We start from the raw sequence: 24,665 nt of genomic DNA, 5'->3' as shown, positions 1-24,665 counted from the left end.
TATAAAAAAGCTCAACAGTTTGTCGACCCCGATTTGAATGAAAATCTCAGAACAGATTGATGGGGGCGGCCTAAGAGAAAAAAAACAATAAAATCAAGGCTCTTGCGCAATATTCTAGCGGCTTCATTCAAAAAAGACCCCTCTCCTCTCTTCTTCCTAGCCAACCTTTCCTTTTGCGCCCCAACATACCGCTCTATCCCACATTATTTGCGCAATTTTTATCTACGAATATGTTTTGAGAAACTGAAAAATATCCTTTCGGAGTGCCGACAGAATGTTCCTTTTGAATTCGTTGAGACTTCAACAACATTCAAAATGGAACCTCAACCTCTTGTAAACCCAAATTTTGATAAAAAGGTTTAGGACATGCTGAAAATAGCCATTTATTTAGATATTTCTGAAAATGTTAAAATCCGCTCTGCAGTTTCAGCCGGGAAATTCAGGAATTTCGGGAATTTTCTTGAATTTTATGAATAATCTGGAAATTAGTTTTCTGATTAATTTATGCCTATTTCTCTCAGTTTTTGTTAGTTTTTGTCGTTTTTTATTTGAAAAAAAAGATTTTTTCGGAAAAATGTCTGAAATACGATTGTGTTAAATTCTAAGAATAACACTACAAATGTAATGTTCTGAAACATTCTAGAAGTTACGGAGAATATTATTTTAGAGTCGTTTTTTGCAATGATTCCGCAATTTTTGGTACTGAAACTGATAAATAGCAAGCGAATTTTGAAAATTACCTGAATAGGTTATTATTGACCTATCGGGAACTTTTCATCAAAATCAGGTTAACAAACATTCAATTTTAAATGATACAAAACAGTTGGTTAAGAGATACAAAAAATCTGATTAAATGTTAAAAACAATGCACTTTAAGGTTTTTTGTTCACTGAAAAATACAATTCTTGTATTTCATTCTTCAATTTTGAACATGAAAAACCTAAGATACACAAAACTCAGACTCTTCTTTCAAGAAATAAAAAAATTGGACTCTCCACTGAAATTATGCAAAATTTAAAAAAAAAGAAGAAGACAACGTTGGGTAAGATGTTTGTTACTAATTTTTTTATGCGCATGGACCAATATTTTCATTCAAACCGGCAAAAATGTATACAACATGTCACTTAACAATTGCGAGGAAAATAGAGACCCCATAACGAGAATAGGAGAAATTGAGGAATAAATAAAAAAAAATTTTGACTAAGTTTTCGATTAAGTCCCGAGTTAAGTGTGGAATAAGGTTCGCAAACAATTTGAAGGATTGAACGTTTTTTAGAATTTCGAAAAAGTGTGAAACATCTGGGTAATAATTCCCCAAACAAAGATAGAATGTGTTCGAAGCTTAATTTTCCAGACGTATTCAAAAATTAGAGAACCCTGACTCCTATTCATGACAGAACTTCTATCTATTGTATGGAATATGGAAACTCTCGGCAACAAAGGAAATATGCTATCTGAAGGATTAAAATCTTGGTGCCAAGAGAAGACTGTGACGTATAACTAAACGAATTGGAGTATCCTTTTTCAACTGGTGTTGAGAAATAATTTTTATTTTTTTTTTTGGAAATTTAGGAAGTCAGAAAAAACAGTTTTTGTGACTCACTGGCTTATTTATGGCTAGGGTTCTGAAAAATAGTTCAACTAGGGAACCTCAACACCTTGAAACCCAAGGTTTTGATAAAATCTTCAAGATATTGTAAGAATATTCTATTTTTCAGTGAAAAATCTGAAAGTCAGCATATGGAGGGTTCTTTCTTCAAAAATCTATATTTCTAGCAAACAGAAAGAAAAAGATAATGCAATAAAACGTTGCATTTTATGATCTTGAGAATGGGATGTAGATGGTTTGATCGATTTTTTTTTGACCAAAAAAAAGTTGGCTCCCTAAATTTCCGATCAAAATTTTTCTCGATGGTGAAGTTTATCATGGTACGGTCACGAATTTATTTAACAAGGGAATTCGAGACCTGTTATTTTCAGAATAGGTTAGGGACAGCCTATCTAGACATTTCTGAAAATTTCAGAATTTGCTTGGCAATTTCAATCGAGTTAAATCATTTTCAGTACAGAAAATCGTTTTTTCAGTGCAATACAGCAATTTTCTAGGATAATTTCTTAAATACTATAATAGTTCGATTCAAAACATGAAGCTTGTTATGTTTTACCGAGAACCAAATGAAATGACATATTTCAGACATTTTCTCAAAAAATTATTTTTCAATTTTCGAATGAACCTAGAAAATCGTGGAAAAATTTGAAAAAGAAAACATTAACATGAATCGAATATAAAATTTAAATTATAACACATCAAATTTCATGCTCTGAAACATCCTAAAAGTTGAGAAAATCATTTTTGAAAATCGTTGTTTTGCACTGAAACTGATATAACTCTGCTGACTGACTAGCGGACCTTAAAATTTTCAGACATGTTTAGACATGCTATTCTTTACCTATCCTGAAAATTTGACCAATATCTAGATTCTTTCCAGTGTCTTCTTTGTACTCACAAATACCGATTCCGACCTAATGATGAATAAACGTAAATGTGAAGTATTACTTCAAGACTGTTTTGAAAAGCAAAAATATGAAAAAAAGAATTTTTGAGTTTATGAACAGTTTTCAGGTGTTTCAGATGTCAATCGAAACTAGGTCATCTACAGATTAAAGTTTTTGATAAGCGGCACGTGATCTCAAAGGGCTCGAATGAACTTCTGCAAAAATTAAGCCATTTAACTCATGAAACTGATTAAAAATTGTTACTTTTCAGGAATCAGTAAATCATGAAACTAGTATAACAAAAGTTATTCAAAAAGTTCCTTTTTTTGTTGTTTTAGTTCTATTGAATTTGAAAAAAATTATCTAGTTCAATCTCTTCACCGCAATACTATAATAAATAAAGTCCATGAAAGAAAAAAAATCGTTCCAAACATTTGTTTCTTTCAGTTCCGATGAATTGCTAAGCTCCATTCAAAAAAAAAGAAAAACCTTACTAAAAGCTAAAAATGACTGACGACTGTCAGGAACTAATTTAGTATTTGAAGATAAAGTTCTACAATAGTCTGCAAGTTCTTATCTTGAGCAAATGTCATATGTTGCTTTATCTGTCTCAAAATCTGAATTGAACTTTCCCTTTCTTTTTTATCCTTCTCCTGCTTCCTACTTCTGCTTCAGAGTCTAACAAAACTAATAAGGGAAGAGTGGTTCTGTGATTCGGAAGTTTTTACTGACAAAGACATAAAATGAGGAGGAGTCGTGATAGAGAGGTGCACATGGAGCCCACTCAATGAAGATTACAAACATTCGACTCATCTTTGGAATCTTTTCTGTGGTAATTTTTTTCACTGGATTTCAAATTCAAGAATGCGCGTTTGGAAAACTGAATAAAATTGAAAAATCTCCAATTTCGACTTCAAAAATAATTAAAAACGAACACTTAACCTATTTGTTGTGGGGAATGTTCTTTTTTCTGACAGATTTTTTATTTCATTTTCTTTTTCTTCTTTTGCTTATCCAGGACACCCTTCCTTATCTGGAGCCCTCGCTCTTTTCCCATTTCCACATCCGACGACGCATCCTGCTCAGAAAAAGAACTGCTACCCTTTTTTTTGTGTTTTCCCCCATCTTCATGTTTCTCGTAGAGTGTTCTCTTCCGTCACGAATAGAGGAAACAAGAGCCAATTTGATACTGACTGCCGACAAGAAAAGATCTAGGAGCAAAAGAAGGGAAAAAGAGAGGGAGGTTTTCTATATGAGTGAGGATAGAACACAATTTGGAGTTGTTAAATAGACACCCTCGAGTAACACCACTGAAGACATTTTTTCGTGTCTTCTCTTTTTACACTTCATTTCCAAAAACAACAACAAAATATTTGAGGTTGTTACTTAGTTTTTGTTTTCCTTGCTGAGTTTGGTCATTGATAAATTAAGTATTCTGTGAAAACTCTAATAGAAGGCCATCCAAGCCGTCAACTGTTAGCTCATATATGTTGGTTTCTGTGTAAGATATCAAAAAGTGATCAGTTCACAAATTATTTTTGATACTATTCTAAACATTTTGTCAGTTGAATACTTTTTTATATCTCACAGAAACCGAGATACCGTAAAAACTCTATTAGCTAGCCATGACACTGTATTGTTCGGAGGTGGTCTGGGGTGGCACTTTATTAGGGGGTAGCATTCAATTAGAGGCTGGCAATTTATTTTTCGGAGTCAATTTCTACTGAAACTCATCACAAAAGTTCTCGATATTCAACTTTTTCATAAAATGACTTTCGAGTTTTTCTTGATTTTTCTACTTCCTTTTTAGAGACTTTCGGAGTATGATATTATCTTGAAACATTTTTGACAAATACATTACTTATTTTAAGCTGAAAAAACGCTAGATTACCATCCGCAGTGGCATCATATTAAGGGCTGGCACTCTATTGTTCGGAGGTGCTCTAGGATGGCACTATATTAGAGGCTGACATTCAATTAGAGGTGGCTATCTAATAGAGTTTTTACGGTAGATGAGCTCAAATATAAATCTTGGCCCGGTCTGGACAAGTGGTTCAGGGTTTCTAACATAAATAGTTAATTTTTCTTCCTCTTTTTTCATATTACTGTGAACACTCTACAAAACCCCCGAACTGTCAACTTTCTGCCTATATAGCTCATTTCTTGTGAAAGATATCAGAAGCGTGGTCAACTAACAAAATGTTTATCATAATATCAAAAATAATATCAAAAATAATATCATAATATCAAAAGCAATGGGTCCATTTTACGGTTACAGCTTGTATGCTGTATGATTTCATGAAACATTTGAACTTGAGATACACCTTTAAAATAGTAAAGTTGGTTTCTCTTAATGTTATTTTATCATTTTGTCCCATTTTGTTTTAGCTTTTTGAGTAAGGTTCTTTTGAACCTCTCCTTAGCTTTTCTTAAATGTGGATTGACAATTCCTGGAAGCATCACTAAAAATGGTTAGAACGCAGAATTATGCATCGGATTAAAAAGGCTACACAAACCAAAACGCGCATCTTCTGAGAATTTAGATATCAAAATCCTCATCGCTCCTGCTCACCTTTCAGAGCAAATTTCTTCGTACACAAACCGAAATGTATATAGTCATAAATCCTTTTTTTCCCGGAACCTAAGAAAGAATTAGAATCTCGTCTTTTTGAGTTTTCTTTTCTGAGTGCTCAGTTTATTTCTTCGATGAATATTTCATTGGAGCACTTGACATTCAAACGGAACTTTCTCTCTTGAAAGAACGTCTGTCTTTTATTCTGACATTCTTGTGTCATCTAGTTTCTCACAAACTAATCGCATCAATATTTTTCTTTGACTCTCAATGTGAAATAAAAAATGTATTTTAATCCTTTTACAATTTATTTGAACGGAATAAAAACTCTAATCCTAATCAGAAATGTTTTTCTGTTCTTCGAGTATTTTTTTTGAAATGATATATTTGTTTGTCTCTGTTGTGACTATGTCAAGTTTTGAACAAAGAAAAAAAAGCTTGACATATTCTCAAATTTATTATTTCCGAAAAAAACAACATCCACGAAATTAGGGCTACTCAATCACTCGCTGTGTCTTTATTCTGCTGAAATCTTGTGTTCCTGTTTCACTTCAATTTAAAATCATTTTTCCAGGGTTCAGGATTCCCAGCATTCGCTTAAGAATGGCTACTTTCATGATTGTAAGCTTCCAATTTTTAAGATTATTTCACACCTTCCCTTTTAGGAGTACGTAACTCGCTTTAAAGTGCGATTTGAGGCTGTAATTGTGAAGCATCAACAAGATCCACTGTCCAATGGAGTACTCAATGAGCTCCAACTCACAAGGGCGCGTCGTGTTGTCAATGCAGCCAACGTCCTTCTTGCGATGGGCCCAGATGCGATCAGAATCGTAAGTGATTTTTGTTAAAGAAAAAGCTCAGAACGAATCAAGATATACCGTCTAATTGAAGCCTACTTCTAATTGAAGCCCACCTTCCGATGTGCTTAAAATCATAAAAGCGGAACCTCTAACAGAAGTTCATGCAGTTCAGTTAATGCAGTTCGTATAGTGAAGTTCGTCTATTTAGTTATTACAACCATTGTCTTTTCTTTTTTAAAAAACTCCGGTGATTTCAGTTTTTGTTAATTACCTGAGAAGGTGGTTGAAAAGAAGGTGGTTCTAAGAATTCTGTGACTCTAACTTTTTCAAAATCAGTTGGAAACTTGACAACCAAGCTTCAAACTCCTGAAAATAGTCAGAATGGCCAAAAATTACGAAAAAAAAACGTGTTCGTATGTCTTATTGACTGGTTTTGCATGCCCAATTCGAGGTCAACTATCTCGGCTCCTTTAAAAAAGATATTGAAAATTTGTCAACTGGAAAATTTTTTTTTTGTAAAATTTCCAGCATTTTATCAGTTAACAACTTTTTGATATCTTTCGAAATAGCTGAGATAATTGAGCTCGAAGTGCACGTTTAGGATGCGCTCTTGTTAGAGTATTTACGGTATGTTGCTTCTTGAATTGTTATAATTTTACAATATAATTTTTCAAAAAAAAATAGCTCAATAAATGAGCCAATTTGTGTCAAACAAAAGCCTTTCAGGATCACAAAAAATTCGAAGCATGGCGAACAATCCTTCTAATGAACAACGTGTCCTACAACAAGACAGAGCGGGAAATTAGAGGAAATGGGAGCAACGAACCAGTGCTACCACTTCAACCACCACCAAAACCAATGCGTCGTCGTTAATTAAAACCCCCGATTTGTATTACGATTTGCACTTCTTTTAATTGTAATATGTACCTCTCTCTCGGAGAAAAATAAATTTATTTGAGAAATAAAACTAATTGGCCAATTATAGGCTCACCCAATATTGGATGTGAGGTAGACAATGACTGTGTGGTCCATGTTAACAAGGTCACCCTAATTGTTGTTTTGTACCTTAAAGCAAGAGGGAAGCGGCTTATTTGGATCCACCCTACTTGCGGGGACTAGGCTCTTTATTTTATTCATGCTTCTCAGCCTTGCCGTTCAAGATTATCTCTGAAATTGTCAGTAGAATTTAATTTTACAACTGAAAGTGAACTGCTGACAACCATAGATTTTTGTTTCCATCTGTATATTTTTATTATTTTTGCTTTTAATGAATTTAAAATGAAATACTAAGCCAAACATTCAAATTAGATACCAAACTAGCTTATCATCTTTTTCGAGCCAGTTTCCCCATTTTTTTTGCCCTTTGCGCGATTATCAATGCTCTTTGAACCTCACCGTTTTCTGGGTTTCCCCGTTTTTATAATTCTTGTTTGGCGGCAATGAACCGGCCAAAATTTTATTTGAATGTGCATCGTGGTCTTGTGCCGAAAAAATTCCATAAGCCTTTAAAGTTTCTTGATTTTTTGAGAATAATCATTTTAGCTTGTTTTTCTCGGTTAATCGAATGTTCTTGCTATTTTTATCTCAAAAAATGTGAAGAATTAGAAAAAACGAGGAAAAACTGAATGAAGAGAATTGAGGTAAAAGTGATAATTTTCAAAAAATTTAGAAACTTTAAAGGCGCTTGAAATTTAACGGCACAATCCAAAGATTTTGCTGCCCTGCTGCTCTTTTTCAAAGGTTCATTGCGACCGGTCAATAATAATAATAAACATATCAATAGCCTCTTCCTCCCTCACACTATTTTTCTCTTACTCTCTCGTTCTATGCCTCTTCCTCCCTCACTATTTCTCTGTTTTGAGGCTTATGTAGCTGTTGCAAGCAGAGTACACACGTCCTCTTCCCGACGCGTTCAAAAAACTTAGTCGTTGATTAATCGTTGATTTATTTGCCGCTCTCCTTTTTTTCTAACTGCTAACTCTTTGCTTAGCAAAGCGCGGTTGATTTCTTCGAGGCATAGAACGAGTACAAAATAAATATGCAAAATACGGATAAATTCTACGTTTTTTTAGAATTTTCTAAATCATAAATCGTAAAAAAAACTCATTCTGAGAAAATCTTTTTGCGTTAGTAGCAAAACTCTTTGCTTTTTCATTTCGTTTTTGAAGCGCCGGACACATTCTACAGTAGTTTTGAAACTCGAAGATAGCTTTCATGCCGATTCTCTGGAAAACATCCGAAAATGCAAAAAAAAAACCAGAAATGTCCTTGGAAAATTCGGAGATCTCTACCCCCTCTTTCACTTTTCGTCCTAGCTGCTCTTTGAAAAACACATTTTAGCGCTTGAAATGCAAGCGCGCGCCATTGAACACATCGCATTCAAACTAAATACTGGAGAGAGAGCGCAATCCTACAGAATAAAACAAGCTAATGCCATTTGAATCTAAATGTTTATGAAATTTTCTCTTATTTACTTGAAAACTCTTCCAACTTTTTCTTACCTTAAGAGAATTCTTATGTTTTTCTGGATTAGTTCCAATAAATCTTTCCCTTTCATAGAATTAATTTTTATGTGTAGAAAGTCTTGTCTGAGAACATCGTTTTAAATATGTCTTTTTTTTTGCACAGTTTTCCTAGTGAACTCATATCTCAATTTTTTTGATTATAATATTTAAAAAATTTCAGGTATTTCTTCTTCGAGGCTCAATTGTCAACGATGCCGAAGGCCACAAGATCAAAGCTCCCTACTTCTGGAGGGTACAAAATTTTATTGGAAGTGAGTGACGATGAGGAATTTTCTTTCAATCCTGTGGTAGGTTTTTATCTTGATTTTTGATAGACTTATTGACAACTCAAGATTTTAAGATTGGAGGCAGAATCGCCTACAAACACACGTTTATCAAAGCCACGGCTGAGAAAAAGGCAATGTGGGAAAAGGACCATCAATTGAAAGATGGTTTCGATAGGTTCGAAAACGCCGGAGAGGATGACAGTGTTTTCGTGAGTTTTGTTTTCTTGGGACGTTTTTTTAAAGCTTAAATTTTTCAGGTGTCAGAACCACAAAACTTTGTGGTCAGGTCCAGTCCCAACTTGGGTCTGTTTTCGGTGAGTTTTGAATTTGTCTATAGTAGAGATAATGTTTTTTTTTAGTTGGCTGCACTCCAGGTGGTGGAAGATGGACTGGTCATCCACTGGCCAGTCATCAATAAAGATAATAATATGGAGGTGGAGGATCAATCGGAAGGAGGTACCGAAAGAGATGCTAGTGAAGAAGCTGATGTGCAAATCCAGGAGGAAGAAGGAGATGAAGAAGGAGGAGAGATTTCAGTAGGAAACACGCTGGAGACACGCGAAGGAGAAGAAACTGAAGTCCAGAAACTTCAAGCGAAGTTGTATGCCGCAGAAAGAAAGCTCGTCGAAGAACGGAACCATCGCAAGGAGGAATTGGCAGAGATCACGAAGCTGCACCAAAGCTTGGTGGCTGAGAAAGAGGAACTCCGGCTTAAAAATTTGACAAATCAAGCGAAGATCAAGGAGTTAGAAAATCAACATTGGGCGGACAGGAAGGAAGTGGAAGACCTCAAAAAAATGATGGACAGAGATGTCATCGCGGAGAGGAAGAAAAATGATGCTCTACAAGCTGCAATTGCTGAAGCGGAGAAGTTCTTTGAAATGGGTCGGAACTGTCTGAAAGAAGAAAAAAAACAACAATAGAAAGTTCTCCAGGAATGACTATTGCAAACAATTGATTTTTCAGAGATCGTTGTCATCATCGTATTTGCTGCTGCGGGTCCAGATGGATCTTCCAACAATCTTTGATTTGCGTCTCTCAAATTGCTCACCATTTTTCTCCTTATCTTTCTCACTGTCTCCCTCTCCCCCTCTCTCCCTCTGTCCCTGTCTCTGTTTCTCTTTCTCTCATATTTTCAATTTTTCCTGATTCCTTTATTAGAATTGCCGGCTTCTAACCGATTCTCTGAATCTTAGAAGCTCCGCGCATTTCGTGTGTAATTTATCCGAACCTTCTGTCTCTCCAAGAAGCCACGTTCTGCCAATGCCGGAGACTTTGTTCCTTTCTCCTAGAAATTACTGCCTTTTTATTTTGCCCTCCTCAATAAATGGGTCATTGAATTAACTTTGTACTGTTATCTGCTTGCACCGCTTATCCTCTAGAAACACAATACAAGAAAACGTCACATGAATACACTATTTACGAGAAAGAGTTGGAGCCGCCAACCTCCCAAACCTGCTCTTTCCGCATGGTGCATCTCCGGTTCATTTTTCCATTCCGAAAATGATCTGGTTGCTGAGAATTGGTCTTTCGAAACTTTTCGAAATTTTTCGAAAATATCGATTTTTCGATTTTCGGCTTCAAGAACCATTTCAAGAAATTGTTGGTACTTCATACGTTTTCATGTGTTTTCTAGGATAATCAAAGCATACAATCATCGATAATCTACCACTGAACCCCAAAATTCCCCGATTATTGCCAATATATCGATTTTTTGTCCATAGCCTTCGAAACAGTCGATACCTTCTGTTTTTCCTGAAAAACACCCTATTTCCCCTTCCGATAGCGTCCAATGCCATTTTTTTTGATTGTTCAATGTCTTTCATGACGATTCTGAACACAATTTCCCTTGAAATCAATCAGAATTTCCGTTTTTTACACGGAAAATGGCCTCAATGTGCTTTAATTTTTGTCGCGGTTACGGTCGACAAACACAAGTACGCAGCCGCGGTGCGCGGTGTACTGCGGAAACGCGTCGCGGCGAGACGAACGAGACGAACTTGGCCTAAATCTACTTACATTTACCGCCATTTTCTTCCCTTTTTTGGCCTAAAATCACCACATTTTCAGCCAATTCTCGTTAATTTGCACTTCCGAAGCTTTCCTTTCGTTCTTTTCGGCAATTTTTCCACAAATTTTCGAAATTTCAGAACGCTCAGCAATGAAACCTCGAAGAGCAAGCCGCCGACACACTGCCGCCAACCACACTGCCGAGCCCGTCGGCTCTACACCGCCAGAACCGCCAACATCGGAACTATCGGGAAGGAAGAGTGGAGCCAGAGGAAAAGTGAGTATTTTTATTGAAAAAATTTCCTTTTTTTTTTGAAAAAAAAATTCTGCTGGTGTTCAGACGCTTCGCCCGTCTTGAACGCTAAAAACGTCAGGGTTCCCACACCCAGACATCGGACCTTCGAGAATTATCCGAGCATCGCCCTCGTTGATTTTTCTTGAAGTGACCTGCCTGAGCTAACAAGCCCGTTTTATTTTTGAGAGCACCATTTAACTGCCCTCTTGGAAGATATGCCTTCAAGCTCAGCACGAATTCGATGAGCATCGCCCTCAACAGATTCGCCGCCAGTAGTGAGCCGCATCCATATGCGCTTGGGTGTCGATTATTTTTCCGGGCTCTAGCAGCCTGAATGTTAGTAATCGACTCCGAGCAGCTCACTACACCGGAGTCGTTCCGATTTTGAGCCGAAAGGTACCTCATCGTCGATTCCGGTCGACAGCAGTCAGGAATTATCGATTTTTTCCAACGGTCACCCCGAAAAATCGATAATTTCGACGGTGTTTGGCACACCCAGTAATTGGCCAATATCTGTACGGTCCGCCGGCCAATAGCACTTTTAAGTCTGACCGGGACGACAACTCGCAGCCTGCGAGCTGCGTACTGAGAAGTTTATGCTACGTGCTAGCTGTGATAGTGCAGGTAAAACGCCAAATGGAAAGACAATCACAACGTTGCATATTTGAATAAACATCCAGCAGATAAATATATGAAATTTAAAGAACTCTCAAACTTCATAAGAATTACCCTCACCTTTTCCAGTCCGCCAACGCGGCTCGAAAGAGTTGCCCACGCGGCTCTGCCACAACGGCCAAGAAGTACACAGGTGTTGAGCTCCAACACCGCAGACACTGACGTAGTGCAACTGCCAGGAGCTCCGGCGTTTGAATTCACAGACGCAGGAATAACGAAGGACAACTGCCAACACACTTCTGGACACTAACTGACGGGTCCTCATCCCGGTCTTAGTTTTCCACAAATTTGTTGACCTCTCCTCGTTGTTCCACTCCACTTATCTGTACCCATTTTCATGTCCTGTCCACGTCTCTGGGTCCACCATATGGAGATAAATATCCACTCATGCCCATCACTGCAACACAACTCAAACCGCCCATATAAGACCATGAGTCTCTAAAGTGGCAGCTATAGTATCATCGAAGCTGGAATTGAGTTGTGTCTGGTGGCCACCAGACGTAGTGACCCAATGGGAAGTGGTAAGTCGGATCCAGTATTCAACGCCCTGCATATACTGACACTATGTGTCATGGCAATACATATCAAGTACTGATCTGTAGAGGAGGAGAATCCAAGCGACCAAACCGGTGAATGCTCTTGGAGATCCTGATTGAAAAAAATCTCTCGGGACACATCCCATTTACTAGTCTTTAAAAAAACAAAAAAACCAGCTACCTCTGTAGTCCGGCCAGGTAGTCAAGGACACCGCATGATGGACTGACCCTGGAATTAGGGCAACGCACTGATTTCGTTTGGTATCAAACAACACTGCCCCAGGAATTCGCGAGTCCTGAAAGGCCCCCGTCTGTGCCCGCACTTAGGCCACAGACACCCACAAATCCTGCAACCGCATTTAGGAAGCAGGCATGAACAAAGCTCACAGCCGCACTTAGGCAACCTGGTTCCGCACTTAGGAATCAGGTGTGAACGGAGTTCATGTATCAAAGTCCTGCAACCGCACTTAGGAAACAGGCATGGACCTAATCCATCTCTATCCCTTCTCTCATTATCCATCCTTCTCATAATTTCCACCCATTACTTTCAAATCCCTACAAAATTCTTTCTTTTTTCAGAACTAAGGGTATCGTTACTTTCCAACTTCTATTGAAGATGTCTCCTCATCGTTCTAAATCCTCTCTCCCGAAACCCAAGACTGCCGCACCAGGTCGTACTTCGGCGAGGAAAACGCTGACGCGTTACTGGAACAGCTCACCACCGCAATCCAGTGCCTCGAAATCGTCACGACTGACCGTAACCATCTCGTCTATGACCAACAAACGAATGATTCGTCTCCGAACGCAGTCTCGACTGAGGAAGCCACTGCCACTAGTCCACCAAATATGGACTGCAGTAACACCGCCAACAACGTCAGTCTGCCCACTCAGGATACTCGAATCCAGAGTGCCGCTGACACACCACCAATCACGGTAGACGTCAGGCAGGCCGAACTCATCAACAAAGCGTTGATCGATGAGCTTCAGATGCTCCAAGTTCAAGTTCACCAGGCCAACCGCGCCAAAGCACTTGAAACACAACATAGACTACAGATGGAAGCAGATCTTAAACACAAGATCCATCAGTTGATGTCAGGTCAGGAAAACTTGAAACGAGCTCCAGCATTCCTTCCAACTACTGCCTCCCACGATGCTACAGTTGAAATGCCAAGCTCCACACACAACGTTGTCCACAACATCAATGTCAGTCATAACTCCACTCATGACATCTCAAATCATTCATCGGCTACAGAGGACATGTTGGCCAACATCATGACTGCCGTGAGCCACCTTACTGCTCAGCAGGAACGATCCAAACAACAAAACATGCTACGGACTGCCCGCCTAGAGCAACTCGTCAAGAAGCTAGCATCAGCCGACCATGACGCTCACAGCTCAGAACCGATGAACTCTAAAGTCGATGAGTTTGAGACCCAAAATGCGAACGAGGAGCAATACTACACGCGTACTGCCTACTCCGACTCCAAGTCGAGAAGCAGAGCTCACCGCCGTTCCCGCTCCAGATCTTATTCGCCAAAAGATGACCGCCACAGTTCGCACGATCTCAAGCTCAACCTGGATTTTTCCGTGAAATTCATCGAACAGTTCACCGGCTCCGAAAACTTCGACGCATTCATCCAGTCTTTTGACCGTGGTTGAGGTGTCCAGCGTGGCATGGGTAGGCAGTGGTAGTCGGCTTGGCTCGAGTGTGTTCGAGCTGACAGGTGTGTTCGGCTGATGGTCATTCAAGTCGATGTCAGAGCTCATATTAACGGTTCGGTTGAGTGTTTCAACTTCCAGTGGAGCGAGATGACCGACTGGCCTGGTGACCTGTTTTTCGGTGCAGACTACGGTTGCTAGGGGTCACTTATGTCTTTTGATTAAATTTTTGTAGATGATCATCAATTGTCCTACTGTTGGCAGGGGAAGAGAGCAACGACGGTTTTTGTGCTGTGCTTCTTGTGGGAAATTGAGATCTCTGGGTAGCCTCCGATTTGTGACGAAACTAGCAGAGGTTCTGCGTTGGAGAGCGTAGAAATCATAGATCATTATATATTTTTGCAGTAAGTCACATCCTCGTGGTAGAGTAGTGATTATTCTTCCGAGACTTCTGAATAAAAAAAACAGCGTGGTTGCTGAAAAAATAACAGCGTAGTTGAACTGCTTCAGAAAGTCAAGTCTGGATCTTTCGCCGTTAAGCTCAAATCGCTTATCCTCTAAAAACACAATACAAGAAAACGTCACATGAATACACTATTTACGCGAAAGAGTTGGAGCCGCCAACCTCCCAAACCTGCTCTTTCCGCAAAATATATCAAATTTTACTTCCGCCCCACTTTTTCCTACATCTCACCTGTATGTACCATTTCCTCTCTATTTCCCGATTCTCTCACCCTCGTTTTGCCCGATTTAATTGTTCTGTTTTCTTGTCCCAGTATGAACCATTTTTTGAATACATATCTGTTGCTCTCATCGAGAAACATTCCAGAACATTACCATAGCTACATAAATGAGCTCGAACTGCCCCAGTGATTATTCGGCAAACCTCAACTGATTTTCATGTGCTCGTTGAAAGGTTTTGCAAACAATCGCTCGACCAGAGAACTCTTGGAATATGTAACAGAATTTTGGAATTGAATAAGCGGCGGATAGAAAATACTAGAAGAGAAAAAACTAAAACACGGCTAAATGTGGTGGCGCTGGTTTTCAAGAGAGAAAATGTGAGCTCCACCCATGTTGGATAATAAGTGGTTATAGCAGGCGTGATGTTGAAAATAAGCCCACGCTAATTATAGTTATGGTTCGAATTAAAGATCGCCGCAGGTTAACCAGAAAAGTTGAATTGCTATTTCAGTGATTTCTGCTGTGAAAAAGAACGATGTGATAACAGTACTTTTAAATGTCACTACTTCTTAGGATAATGTCGCTCGGATTAAAAACAGGCCAATAGCTTTGAGCTCCGTTGACAAGGAGAATTTTAATCCAGAAAAAGAAACCCTTTCAACTAGAAGGTTATACAAGCCATTACACTGCTCAGACATGAAAATGCGCATTGATAATGCTATAGAAACACTCTTTGTGTTATATGAGTTGATTATCTTTTGATTTTTTCTCATTTCCGTTATCATAGGAAATACAAGAATTGTTAACCATTGAAAATATCAGATATACATTTAACAAATTATTTATTAATCAAATTATGTATCAATCTAAATTGTGTTTACTTGATAGTAATCTCAAGCACCATGGTTGTATTGTTTCTTTTGAGCCTCATCGAAGCGCGCGGTTTTTTTTGAACCAAACACATCTTTATAAACTTCGGCCTGAAAAAAAACTTGAAGTAACATCATTTCTTAAAAATCACTTACTTTTCGAGCCTCGTATGTTTTTGGGTATCTATCAGTTTTGGGGTAGCTTTTATCATTGAGATAGCTTTCGACCTTTTGCTTCTCCGGAACAGTATCTTTCTTCTCAGGAGCAGTATCCTTTGAATAATTCGAAAACATTTTAGGCAACACAGGAATATGAAAAGTGATGACCTGACAAGCGAATGGATGGTACCAAAAGCTACGTGTCTATTTGCATATGAATGAGGACAAAGACCATATCGATACTAAAAAAAATTTACATAAGAAAACAATTTTTTTTTGAGTGAGGGGGCGACAATGAAAGGACGTTTCTAAAGCTCTTCGAATTTTCGGAAAGTAGTTTTCAAACAACGGTAACTTTATTGAAATGTTCGAAACACGGATAACTTCAAGACAATATAAGAATCGCACTTTCCTGAGATTATGTTCAATGAAATCCATCGGGTAAAGTCCTCGCAGGACCTAAATCTCGCACTTCGAGCTCAATTATCTCAATTCCCTTAGAAGATATCGAAAAACTTCAACTGATAAATTATTTATCAACACATTACTAATATCTTATTAGTTGACAGATTTCTGATATCTCTCATAGGAACCGAGATAATTGAGCTCAAAGTGTACGTATTTCCAAAAGGAAGTTTCAAACTTTATTGGGTGGCAGGCCACAAATCATTACAAAGGTATTATGTTTTCCATAATATAAGCCCACCATTTGCTTGCACTTTGAGCACAATTATCTTGGTTCCTTTGTGAGATATCAAAAATCTGTCAATTGATAAATTACTAATCATAGTATAACCAAAATTGTATTGGTTGACAGATTTTTGAGTCAAATCCGACAAGCTGGCAAGCCGCTAATCCTGGCCAAGAAACCATATACGTGCACTTTGAGTACAACTATCTCGGTTCCTTTGTAAAATATCAAAAAATTTACAACTGATAAATTATGAATTATAATTATACCAAAATTTTATCAGTTGATAGATTTTTGCTTTTTTTTAGGAACCAAGATGATTGAGCTCAACGCACACGTATTTTCAGACAAAAGGTTTCAAACGTTATTAACTCCATGAAAATGTTAAAAATTCGTATAAACTTTGCTTTAAAAATCCATCGGGCAAAGTCCGGCAAGCTGGCAGGTCACAAATCATTACCAAGGTATTATGTTTGCTATAGTTAAACCCTACGATTTGCGTGCACTTTGAGCACAATTACCTTGGTTCTTTTGTGAGACATCAAAAATTTGTCAACTGGTAAATTATTATCCAATACACTATCAACATTTTATTAGTTGACAGATTTCTGATATATGTTGTAGGTAGCGAGATAATTGAGCTCAAATTACACGGTAGCTCTCTATTGTAGCAAACACGGTACACTGAGAAATTAGTGTCAAAGAGATCGTTTGTTAATTCCAGTTTGCGGATCTTACTTGGTACTCATAACACAGAAAATCCAACAGAACTTCAACCAATTTCAGGGTTTGAGCTTCCTTTGAAAATGAGCCTAACAATCATATTTTTATGCAGACTCACTTTGCTCAACCTGAAACGCTATTCAATCCAATACAGAAGAGAACATGATCTGATAAAAGTCAAGCAGTTAATTGCAAACATCTGTTTCCAATATCTCGGACCGATCTCCGGCAGATTATGTATTTGATGTTCTCCTCCATCTCCGCCATTCCGAGACCCTAATTTGAATTGTGCCGTGCATGGACAACAGATGTTTTCTTAGGACTGTCTGCGAACCATTCGTCTTTCCTAATCCCGTCCAAACGACATGCTCATTATCGTCTGATGGTGCCACCTAGGTGCGGATTCGTAACCAATTATTATTAGGTCTTCAACACATCGTTGTTTGTTTAGTTGCCGTGAGAGTTAGTGTTTACCTATCTGTCTTGTAATTTTGGTTTTTTTTTGTGAAATTTCTGTGTACATTAAACATTTTACAGAACACAGTTTCTATATGGGTTCGTTTTCCCTATTTTCCCCGTCACGAAAACGAGCCGAGCAGCCAGTATGCATGCCATGTATCATAGCAACATTTGCTGATTTCGGAGAGCTGGAAAAGAATAATACGGTAAGTTTTAAGATTTTTCAGTTATATCCTATTTGAGAATTTGCAGCAAAACTTACCTGGATTTATTCAATACAAGTCAACCGTGCACACTTTGGATAAGAAGGTATGAAAGTCTGAAAACCTGAAAATCCTTAAAATGTTTTTTCCTTTAGGATTTCGATCGCATACGGGGATTGACTGCAATACGACTACAATCACAATATGGCCTCCCACTTGAGGTAACTAAAAATCCCCAAAAAAATAAGTTATACAAGTTTCAGATCGAGAGAGAGTTCCGAGTCCGAATCTGGGTGAATGGTGAAGCTCCAAAATTCTATCATGTTCGTATACTAAGCGCAATACATTTTTTGAGAATTTTTCTTGCAGATCTATGGCTTGAAAATCTGTAATATTGAGAACATGGTAGTACGATTTTTCTGGAAACCTAGTCCGAACAATAAAGGGGAAGAAGACGTAGGTCAGAAAACTGAAAACAATGAAACTTGGGAGAAACGTAAGTGAAGAAATCGTGTTTTTCAAGGATTTTAATCATTATTTCAGTTGGATCATTGTTGGGTACCATTATTAGTTTGATGACAAACAGCGGTGAATTGCTGCAAAAATTTAATAATGTGATTTAATTTTTAAACATTCAATTCAAACCCTCTACCGTCTACCAAATTGTAATATGAACATATTAGTCCTTAACTGATACCAGTCCGCGTCTTGAATATACAAATTTCATTTCTACACCGATTCACAGTTTCAGCATTCTTTTCATATTTCCATATTCATCAAAATCAATGTTTTATTTTTATCACAATACAATAAATAACATTTGTCTTACCCATCTTTCTATAAATTTGTCTCATACGTCATCATTAATGTGTGTTTGACCGGTCAAGAAACAAAAGGAACGAGTAAAATATCTCTCTTCTTCCTCCTCTTCTCATTATTCATCTTTCCTCTTTATTTCTGCCAAGATTCTACTCGGATGAGATAAAGTGTCTCCTCACAAGAATGTATGCGTCTCTTTCGACCGTGTAATATTTCTTCTCAAGACAATGACAGCTAACTGGACCCGATGCTCCCAAGGTCGACTCCATGCGAATAGCAGAAATCGGACCTACAGAAGCAAAAGTATACGTTGAGTCCTGAGACACAGAGAGAAATGTAGATTTACGATCGTTGGCTATAGTGTAAAAAGAAACTTGGCTTTGGAGTCCTTGAAAACAAGACAAAGTTAACATTCATCAGACTGTTTCTCGCCTTTCTCTTCTATTTCCAATTTATTATAATATGAAAACATTTACTAGGGAAGGTTGTAATCGGGGTGTGGAACCTATACCATTCGAAAGCAGAGAATGAGACATTTTCAAATATATATTCAAATTGTATTATCCCATGAAGTTTTCAAGTTTTTTCGAAAAAAAAATTTGCAAAAAAAAAACGCAATGGGGTCCCCCTTTTGCTTTCGCAATTTCTCAGATTTCGAAGCTGATCTTCTCGAAACCGGTAGCTCTGTAGCAAAGTCTGAATATAGATTTGAAAATGACTCATTCTCAGCTATCGAATGATATATGTCTCTTACCGAAGTTCCTCACCCAGATAACAACCTTCCCTAGTTAGGTGAAAAAATAAATCCAGACCCCAAAACTATCAAAAATCACTGCCGGCCAGGACCATTGAATTCTCAGATTTACTCGTAAATTGAGTTTTGAGATGTTTTTTGCCGAACGATGAAGGTTCTTTTTTCCTAAAATGTGTTATTTATGTTTTTGGTTTTATTCAAAACAAAGAAACAAGGTTTAAAGGAGGGTAGACATCAAAAATTTCAAAAATTTCATTTTTACTGATAAGATATAACTCTGAAGTATAAATATAGCTATGTACTTAAAAACCTGAAAAAAACACTTCAAGGACGAAAAAATGCTCTTTTTTTGTCACCCTAATTTCTTCACTAGCTTGCTGCTGCGGCGTCGCTTCATAATGTGAAAAACGCGATGGTCGCCTCTTACACGCGTAGTGTAGTGGGTACGCTCTAGGCTAGTATTCAGGAGGTCAGAGGTTCAATCCCTGCTGGTGTTTTTACTTTTTTCTTCCCTTGTTTCCTTCGGATTGAACTTTTTGAACTCGGAATTTCTGAAGGGCTACCAGCGTGCCGCCGAGGCCTCGCTCCGAGGTACCAAAATCAGTTGAAAATGAAGAAACTTGTTTTATTATGTTAACAAATAAATTATGAAAAAAACTACAATTAATTTTTAGAAAGAGACATAACAATTGAAAAAAAAAACCACATAATTAAAACAATCCTCGTGCAGGGCTGGTCGTCGGAAGGTGAAGGAAGCAGTAAAAATGGAGACGTCTCTGAAAACCCTAGTCATAAAACAATTTTTTATTCCTAGAGTAATAACGAGAAGTAATGAGATAAATAGGAACAGTGAAGAAACGGTTATCGAAGAGAAAATAGTTTTTTTCGCATGCCTATAAAAAACACCGGCGACTGGCAAAATAATCGGTCGATAGAACTTTAAATTTACATAAAAAATTCACCTTTATATGCGTTTTATAATAAATAAGAAAAAAGAGCTTTTTTAATGTTTGAAGTCGTTAAAAATTGAAAAAAATAAAGTCGGGAAATAAAAAAATAAAAATGTTTGCGCGTGGGATTGCGTGCTTTAGGTGCGAACACCGCGACGGCAAAATACACATTCCCTGAAATTTTCCCCGAAATTTTTGCTGTCTGCCCTCCTTTAATCTATTTTCAAAAAATTTTTTAATAAACCAAAATGGCAGAAAAGAAACAAAATTGAATTTTACCAATTACAAATTTTCAAATCACCATTTTGACTCCTTAGTTCTTAGATTGATTTGAGAATCACACTTTTTTTTCAATTGTGATAGAAAGAATGGGAAAATGATTATTGCAAATAGCACTTCTTTTAATTGCCCGCGGTATGTCCGGGTATCAGTTCCTGTGATAAAATAGAAGAAAATCAACAAGAAATGTAACAAAATCGGTTTATTATGAACCAGTTAGAAAGAAACAACAAATAAAAGTTTAGAATTCAAGCAAACTCACTTAAAATCCTTAAAAAGAGTCTCTCGAAGACTAAGAGCCAAATCCAAGCTCGCAATCGCTCAAAACTGAATTTCAAACTGCGCGCGCGCCGAGCGGGATAGCGGAGTGTCGTTGCGTGGATAGAGGGAACCTTTAGAAGGGGTTGGAGAGTAGCTGCCCCAGGCAACTTCCCCTCCTCTAGAAATCCGGACCCCTGACCGAAGAAAGGTATCACCCTCGCCACGACTCACATTCTTCTCCGACCCATACACTCTTTGCTAACGCACCTCACCTACTCACACTCATAACATTACAATAAAATACCTATAGAACTTAACCTAACTCTACTAAACCCTAAACTACTACCATACCCTAGACTAGTTACAAAACAAACACAAAAAGAAACATTTAAATCCCAAAAATGTCCTTAATTACTTATCGGACTTGGTCATTTTGCTACGTGGCTCCTCCTTCTCCGCCGACCTCGCCTTCAGTCGTTTCACACACGGATTATCCTCTGCCACTTGCTCCAGATATCGCACCAGCGATTCTCCCGACTCATACTTATCCGATGACGTCACAATTAACGGCAATTCTCGCTTTCCGACCTTTTTCCTTGGATCGATCAGCTTCACGTTGTTCAACGTCTTCAGCCTCTTTCTCCACTCCTCTGTCACCTTGTCAACCTCCTTCATGACACACTCCAGCTTGAACGGAATCATTGTGACTTCTGTGCCTTCTTTGTCCAACTTCTCGATCATTTCGAAGATCCGTTGGTTGACTTCCTTGTCCTTTGTGACTCTCCACAGCCATATCACATTCTTCACCTTCTTCCACTCGTACTTCTCCATGAAATCGCTTCCATGCGAATTTCGAACTTCCAGAATGTTCCTTCTTCCCGAGATTTTCAATCTTGGTGAAGCTATCACTGCTGGCTCTTTGATGATTGTCTTCCTTGGCTTGATCTCACTCTTCAGCGCCACTCTGATCTTCATCGCCGCTTCTTCCCATTCGCCGTTTGCCCCTTCTTTCATCAAGGCTTCTGCCACTTCCGGACACTCATTGGCAAACTTCCTCAAAGCTTCTACTAAAGCTTCTCAGCCGTAGTCACTTGTGCCTGGAATTCTTTGGAATATTTGAACAAATTCCACTTTTCCAAATCCACACCTTTTCCTTTTGCTGACAGCACCACTCCGAGTTGTTGCACACTTGAACAAACGTTGTCTCCTTCTTGGACTGTGCACTTTCTTTTTTGACATCCGCATCCTTCTTCCATCAGCTTCCTGCAAAAAAGATTGTTTTCAACAACATTTTCCTCAGTCATGATATGATTAACTGTAGCGCTACTTGTCTCACACTTCGCACGCTTAGCATTTCTCTTCCATTTCGCTTTTGGACTTTTTCCTAATTCCTTTATGCGCTCTTCTTGCTTTGGCTTCCATGCCAACTCAACACCGATACCTTCAAAAGCATTCGTTCCCAACAAGAGGATTTCAGCTCTATCCTCCACTATTTGGAACCACACTTCAGCTTTTTTTCCTCTTTCACATGCATTCCCTTTCCTGAAGCATTCCTCAATGCAAACGTTGGATTCGTCAGTACTTCGACTCTCTGCCTCCATCTCACACACCCTTTCTTCAGTGCATCCCACACTTTTGTCGATATTACAGATACTTCTGCGCCGCTGTCAATCACCATTGAGCGTTGTTGTCCTAACAACTCCACTCTTTTATTTATTTATTTATTTATTTATTTACGATTGCAAGAATCGTGGAAAAAAAAGGAAAAAAAAACATTAAAATACATGATAATCAGATTCCAAATGATTCCAAATCTTTCTCTCATCTTCGCTCCCACACCGCGTCCTGCTCCATCAGTCTCAACGTGGTGAATCACCTTCGCATCGCAATCTCTAGCTATATGCCCCATTCGTTGACATTTATAGCACTTTATTGACGATCTCCTCTGGTCTCCACTTTCACTTCTGTCATTCTTCAGGTCACACTTCTTAGAAAAATACTCACCCGTCTTTCTCTCCTTCCTCTCATCGTGCCAATCCACAGAAGATCCGTTTGAACTCCTTGACGACGTTCTGCTTGCATGAACCTGACTTTTCTCTTCATTTCCTGACAATGTTTCTACCTTCTTACCTTCAGCGCTTTCCCATCGGCTTCTCCATCTCTCCGACGTCTTTCTTTCCTTCTGTAGTGCCCTTTCCAGATCCTCAATCGTTTCTTCTGCCTTCTCGGCGGCTTCCCACGCTTCTTCAAGCTTCTTGGCCACCTCATCGTTCTCTCGCTTCGATTTTGACAGTTCCTCCTCGAGCTCTTCCTTTTCTTTTCGCCAGCCGTCCTGCAACAATTTCAAATGGTTATGAAGCACTCTACACGACTGTCTCACTGGTTCCGATGAAATCAGCGTAACCTTTGACAAGCTTCTATCGCTCTCTCAGCGTTACCTGATTCTGCATCGCTCCTGTCCAGCTTTCCATCGTCGCCGTCCTCACTGCACTCTTCTCGGAATCCACCGACTTGCCCTTGTTGCTTCTTGACTTGCTCCCGATCGACGTCATTTTCAAGCCTGAAAACAAAGCTTTCCTTCAAAAGAATGTCGGACTTTTGTTGAATCTCCTACGGATATCGCGTCCTTTCGACAGGCCTTCACCTGATCGAACTCTTCGCTAGGCCTTCACCTGCACGAATGTCCTCTTCGCAAATTTTACAAGAATTTCCCCAGGCAACTTTTTGACAAAAACATAAAACGCTTCAAAAGAATCGGCATATATTTGAGAGGGTACAATACTTCGAGCATACAAAACCCACAACTCGGGGGCACAAAATTCGGATTCGTCAATTGTTTTGTACTCCCGAATTGAGGATTTTGTACCATCAAATTGATTTGTATCCCAATGACTCCAAAAGGTTTGTACCCTCCAAATTATGTGCGAAAACAATTTCCTCGTGAATTTTTACTGATTTTCAAAAGAATAATTTACTCAGATTTTCTGGATATCTATAGATATTCTTTTTTTGCTGGGGATAAGAGCCATGTGGTGATGAAAATAGGATGACTGTAATAAATGGATCTCCCGGACAGTTTGGGTTGTCTATAAACACAAAACTTTGTATGACAATCTTTATGTTTCGATTTAGTGCCCACGGGATGTATGATCTTCAACGGAAACATCCTGAATGGTATTCGATTGTATTTTCGATTGAACAGATTTCAGAGAAGCTGATTCGTATTTTTTAATGTCATTTAGTAAGCATCTTTTTCCACTCCTGAAGTATGCCACAGTACCATTTACAACAAAATTTTGGCGCCCGTGGCACCAAAAATAATAAGTATAAACACGCATACCGTAATCACTCTACTAGACGGTCGTCCTATAATTTGACTTTGAGCTCAGTTATCTCAATTTCTGTAAGAGATATTAAAAAATTTGTCAACTAATAAAATGTTGGCGGTATTTTGAAAAACACTTAATCAGTTTAAAAATTTTTGGTATCTATCATATAAATTGAGATAATCAAGTTCAAACTGCAAGCATAGGACGGTCATTTTTTGAGAGTTTTTACGGAAACTACTTGTAAATATCCATATCTAATGAAAAAAAAACAACTCTTTTTTGTTTTACAGTTCAGATGCTCAAATTTTACTGACAGGTCCCTTCTACGTTTTTTTTTTTGCACGAGTTCCATTTAATAATAAAAATTGATTTTGAGATCAACAAAAGAGATCAATGAGATTAAACTGACAAGGGAAGTGTTTTCAGAAAGGCTTTGAGAATTTCTTGAAAATTGGTACACATGAACTTTTTTTTCTTGCCCGGATGTATCTAGAAGCTGAAAAAATGCACCTGAAATTTCACTTCTTGTTTCTCGTGATCTCCTTTTCTTATACAAATTGGTGAAGCGGTGAGAAACAGCAAAGTGTAGTGTAGTGGTTAAGAGGGAGGGACAATAACCGACTATGGCCAAATTCGATTATTCTCCCCCCC

General features: G+C 38.3%; 4 protein-coding genes across 4 annotated transcripts; 2 read left to right on the top strand and 2 right to left on the bottom strand.

Annotated features, from left to right (window-relative positions):
• Positions 1-5,671: 5,671 nt before the first annotated feature.
• Positions 5,672-13,834, top strand: CBG15502 (the record flags this gene model as incomplete). Its single annotated transcript, XM_002645361.1, has 9 exons — positions 5,672-5,689; positions 5,734-5,898; positions 8,554-8,644; positions 8,741-8,868; positions 8,917-8,973; positions 9,019-9,544; positions 10,810-10,946; positions 11,709-11,772; positions 12,834-13,834. The coding sequence occupies 9 exons, from the start codon at positions 5,672-5,674 to the stop codon at positions 13,832-13,834; spliced, it is 2,187 nt and encodes a 728-aa protein (XP_002645407.1).
• A 1,577-nt stretch (positions 13,835-15,411) lies between these two features.
• CBG27961 lies at positions 15,412-15,681 on the bottom strand (the record flags this gene model as incomplete). The annotated part of the gene is made up of 2 exons (XM_045240258.1): positions 15,412-15,498; positions 15,544-15,681. 2 exons carry the CDS (start codon positions 15,679-15,681, stop codon positions 15,412-15,414), a joined length of 225 nt encoding a protein of 74 aa, XP_045099693.1.
• A 1,887-nt stretch (positions 15,682-17,568) lies between these two features.
• Positions 17,569-18,245, top strand: CBG27960 (the record flags this gene model as incomplete). Its single annotated transcript, XM_045240257.1, has 6 exons — positions 17,569-17,625; positions 17,672-17,728; positions 17,778-17,843; positions 17,886-17,945; positions 17,992-18,118; positions 18,166-18,245. 6 exons carry the CDS (start codon positions 17,569-17,571, stop codon positions 18,243-18,245), a joined length of 447 nt encoding a protein of 148 aa, XP_045099692.1.
• A 3,507-nt stretch (positions 18,246-21,752) lies between these two features.
• Positions 21,753-23,237, bottom strand: CBG15505 (the record flags this gene model as incomplete). The annotated part of the gene is made up of 3 exons (XM_045240256.1): positions 21,753-22,286; positions 22,460-23,017; positions 23,124-23,237. 3 exons carry the CDS (start codon positions 23,235-23,237, stop codon positions 21,753-21,755), a joined length of 1,206 nt encoding a protein of 401 aa, XP_045095725.1.
• Positions 23,238-24,665: the final 1,428 nt, after the last annotated feature.

The sequence above is a fragment of the Caenorhabditis briggsae genome (assembly GCF_000004555.2).
Source record: "Caenorhabditis briggsae complete genome, chrX, whole genome shotgun sequence".
Lineage (NCBI taxonomy): Eukaryota > Metazoa > Nematoda > Chromadorea > Rhabditida > Rhabditidae > Caenorhabditis > Caenorhabditis briggsae.
This window is presented reverse-complemented; position numbering and strand designations above follow the sequence as displayed.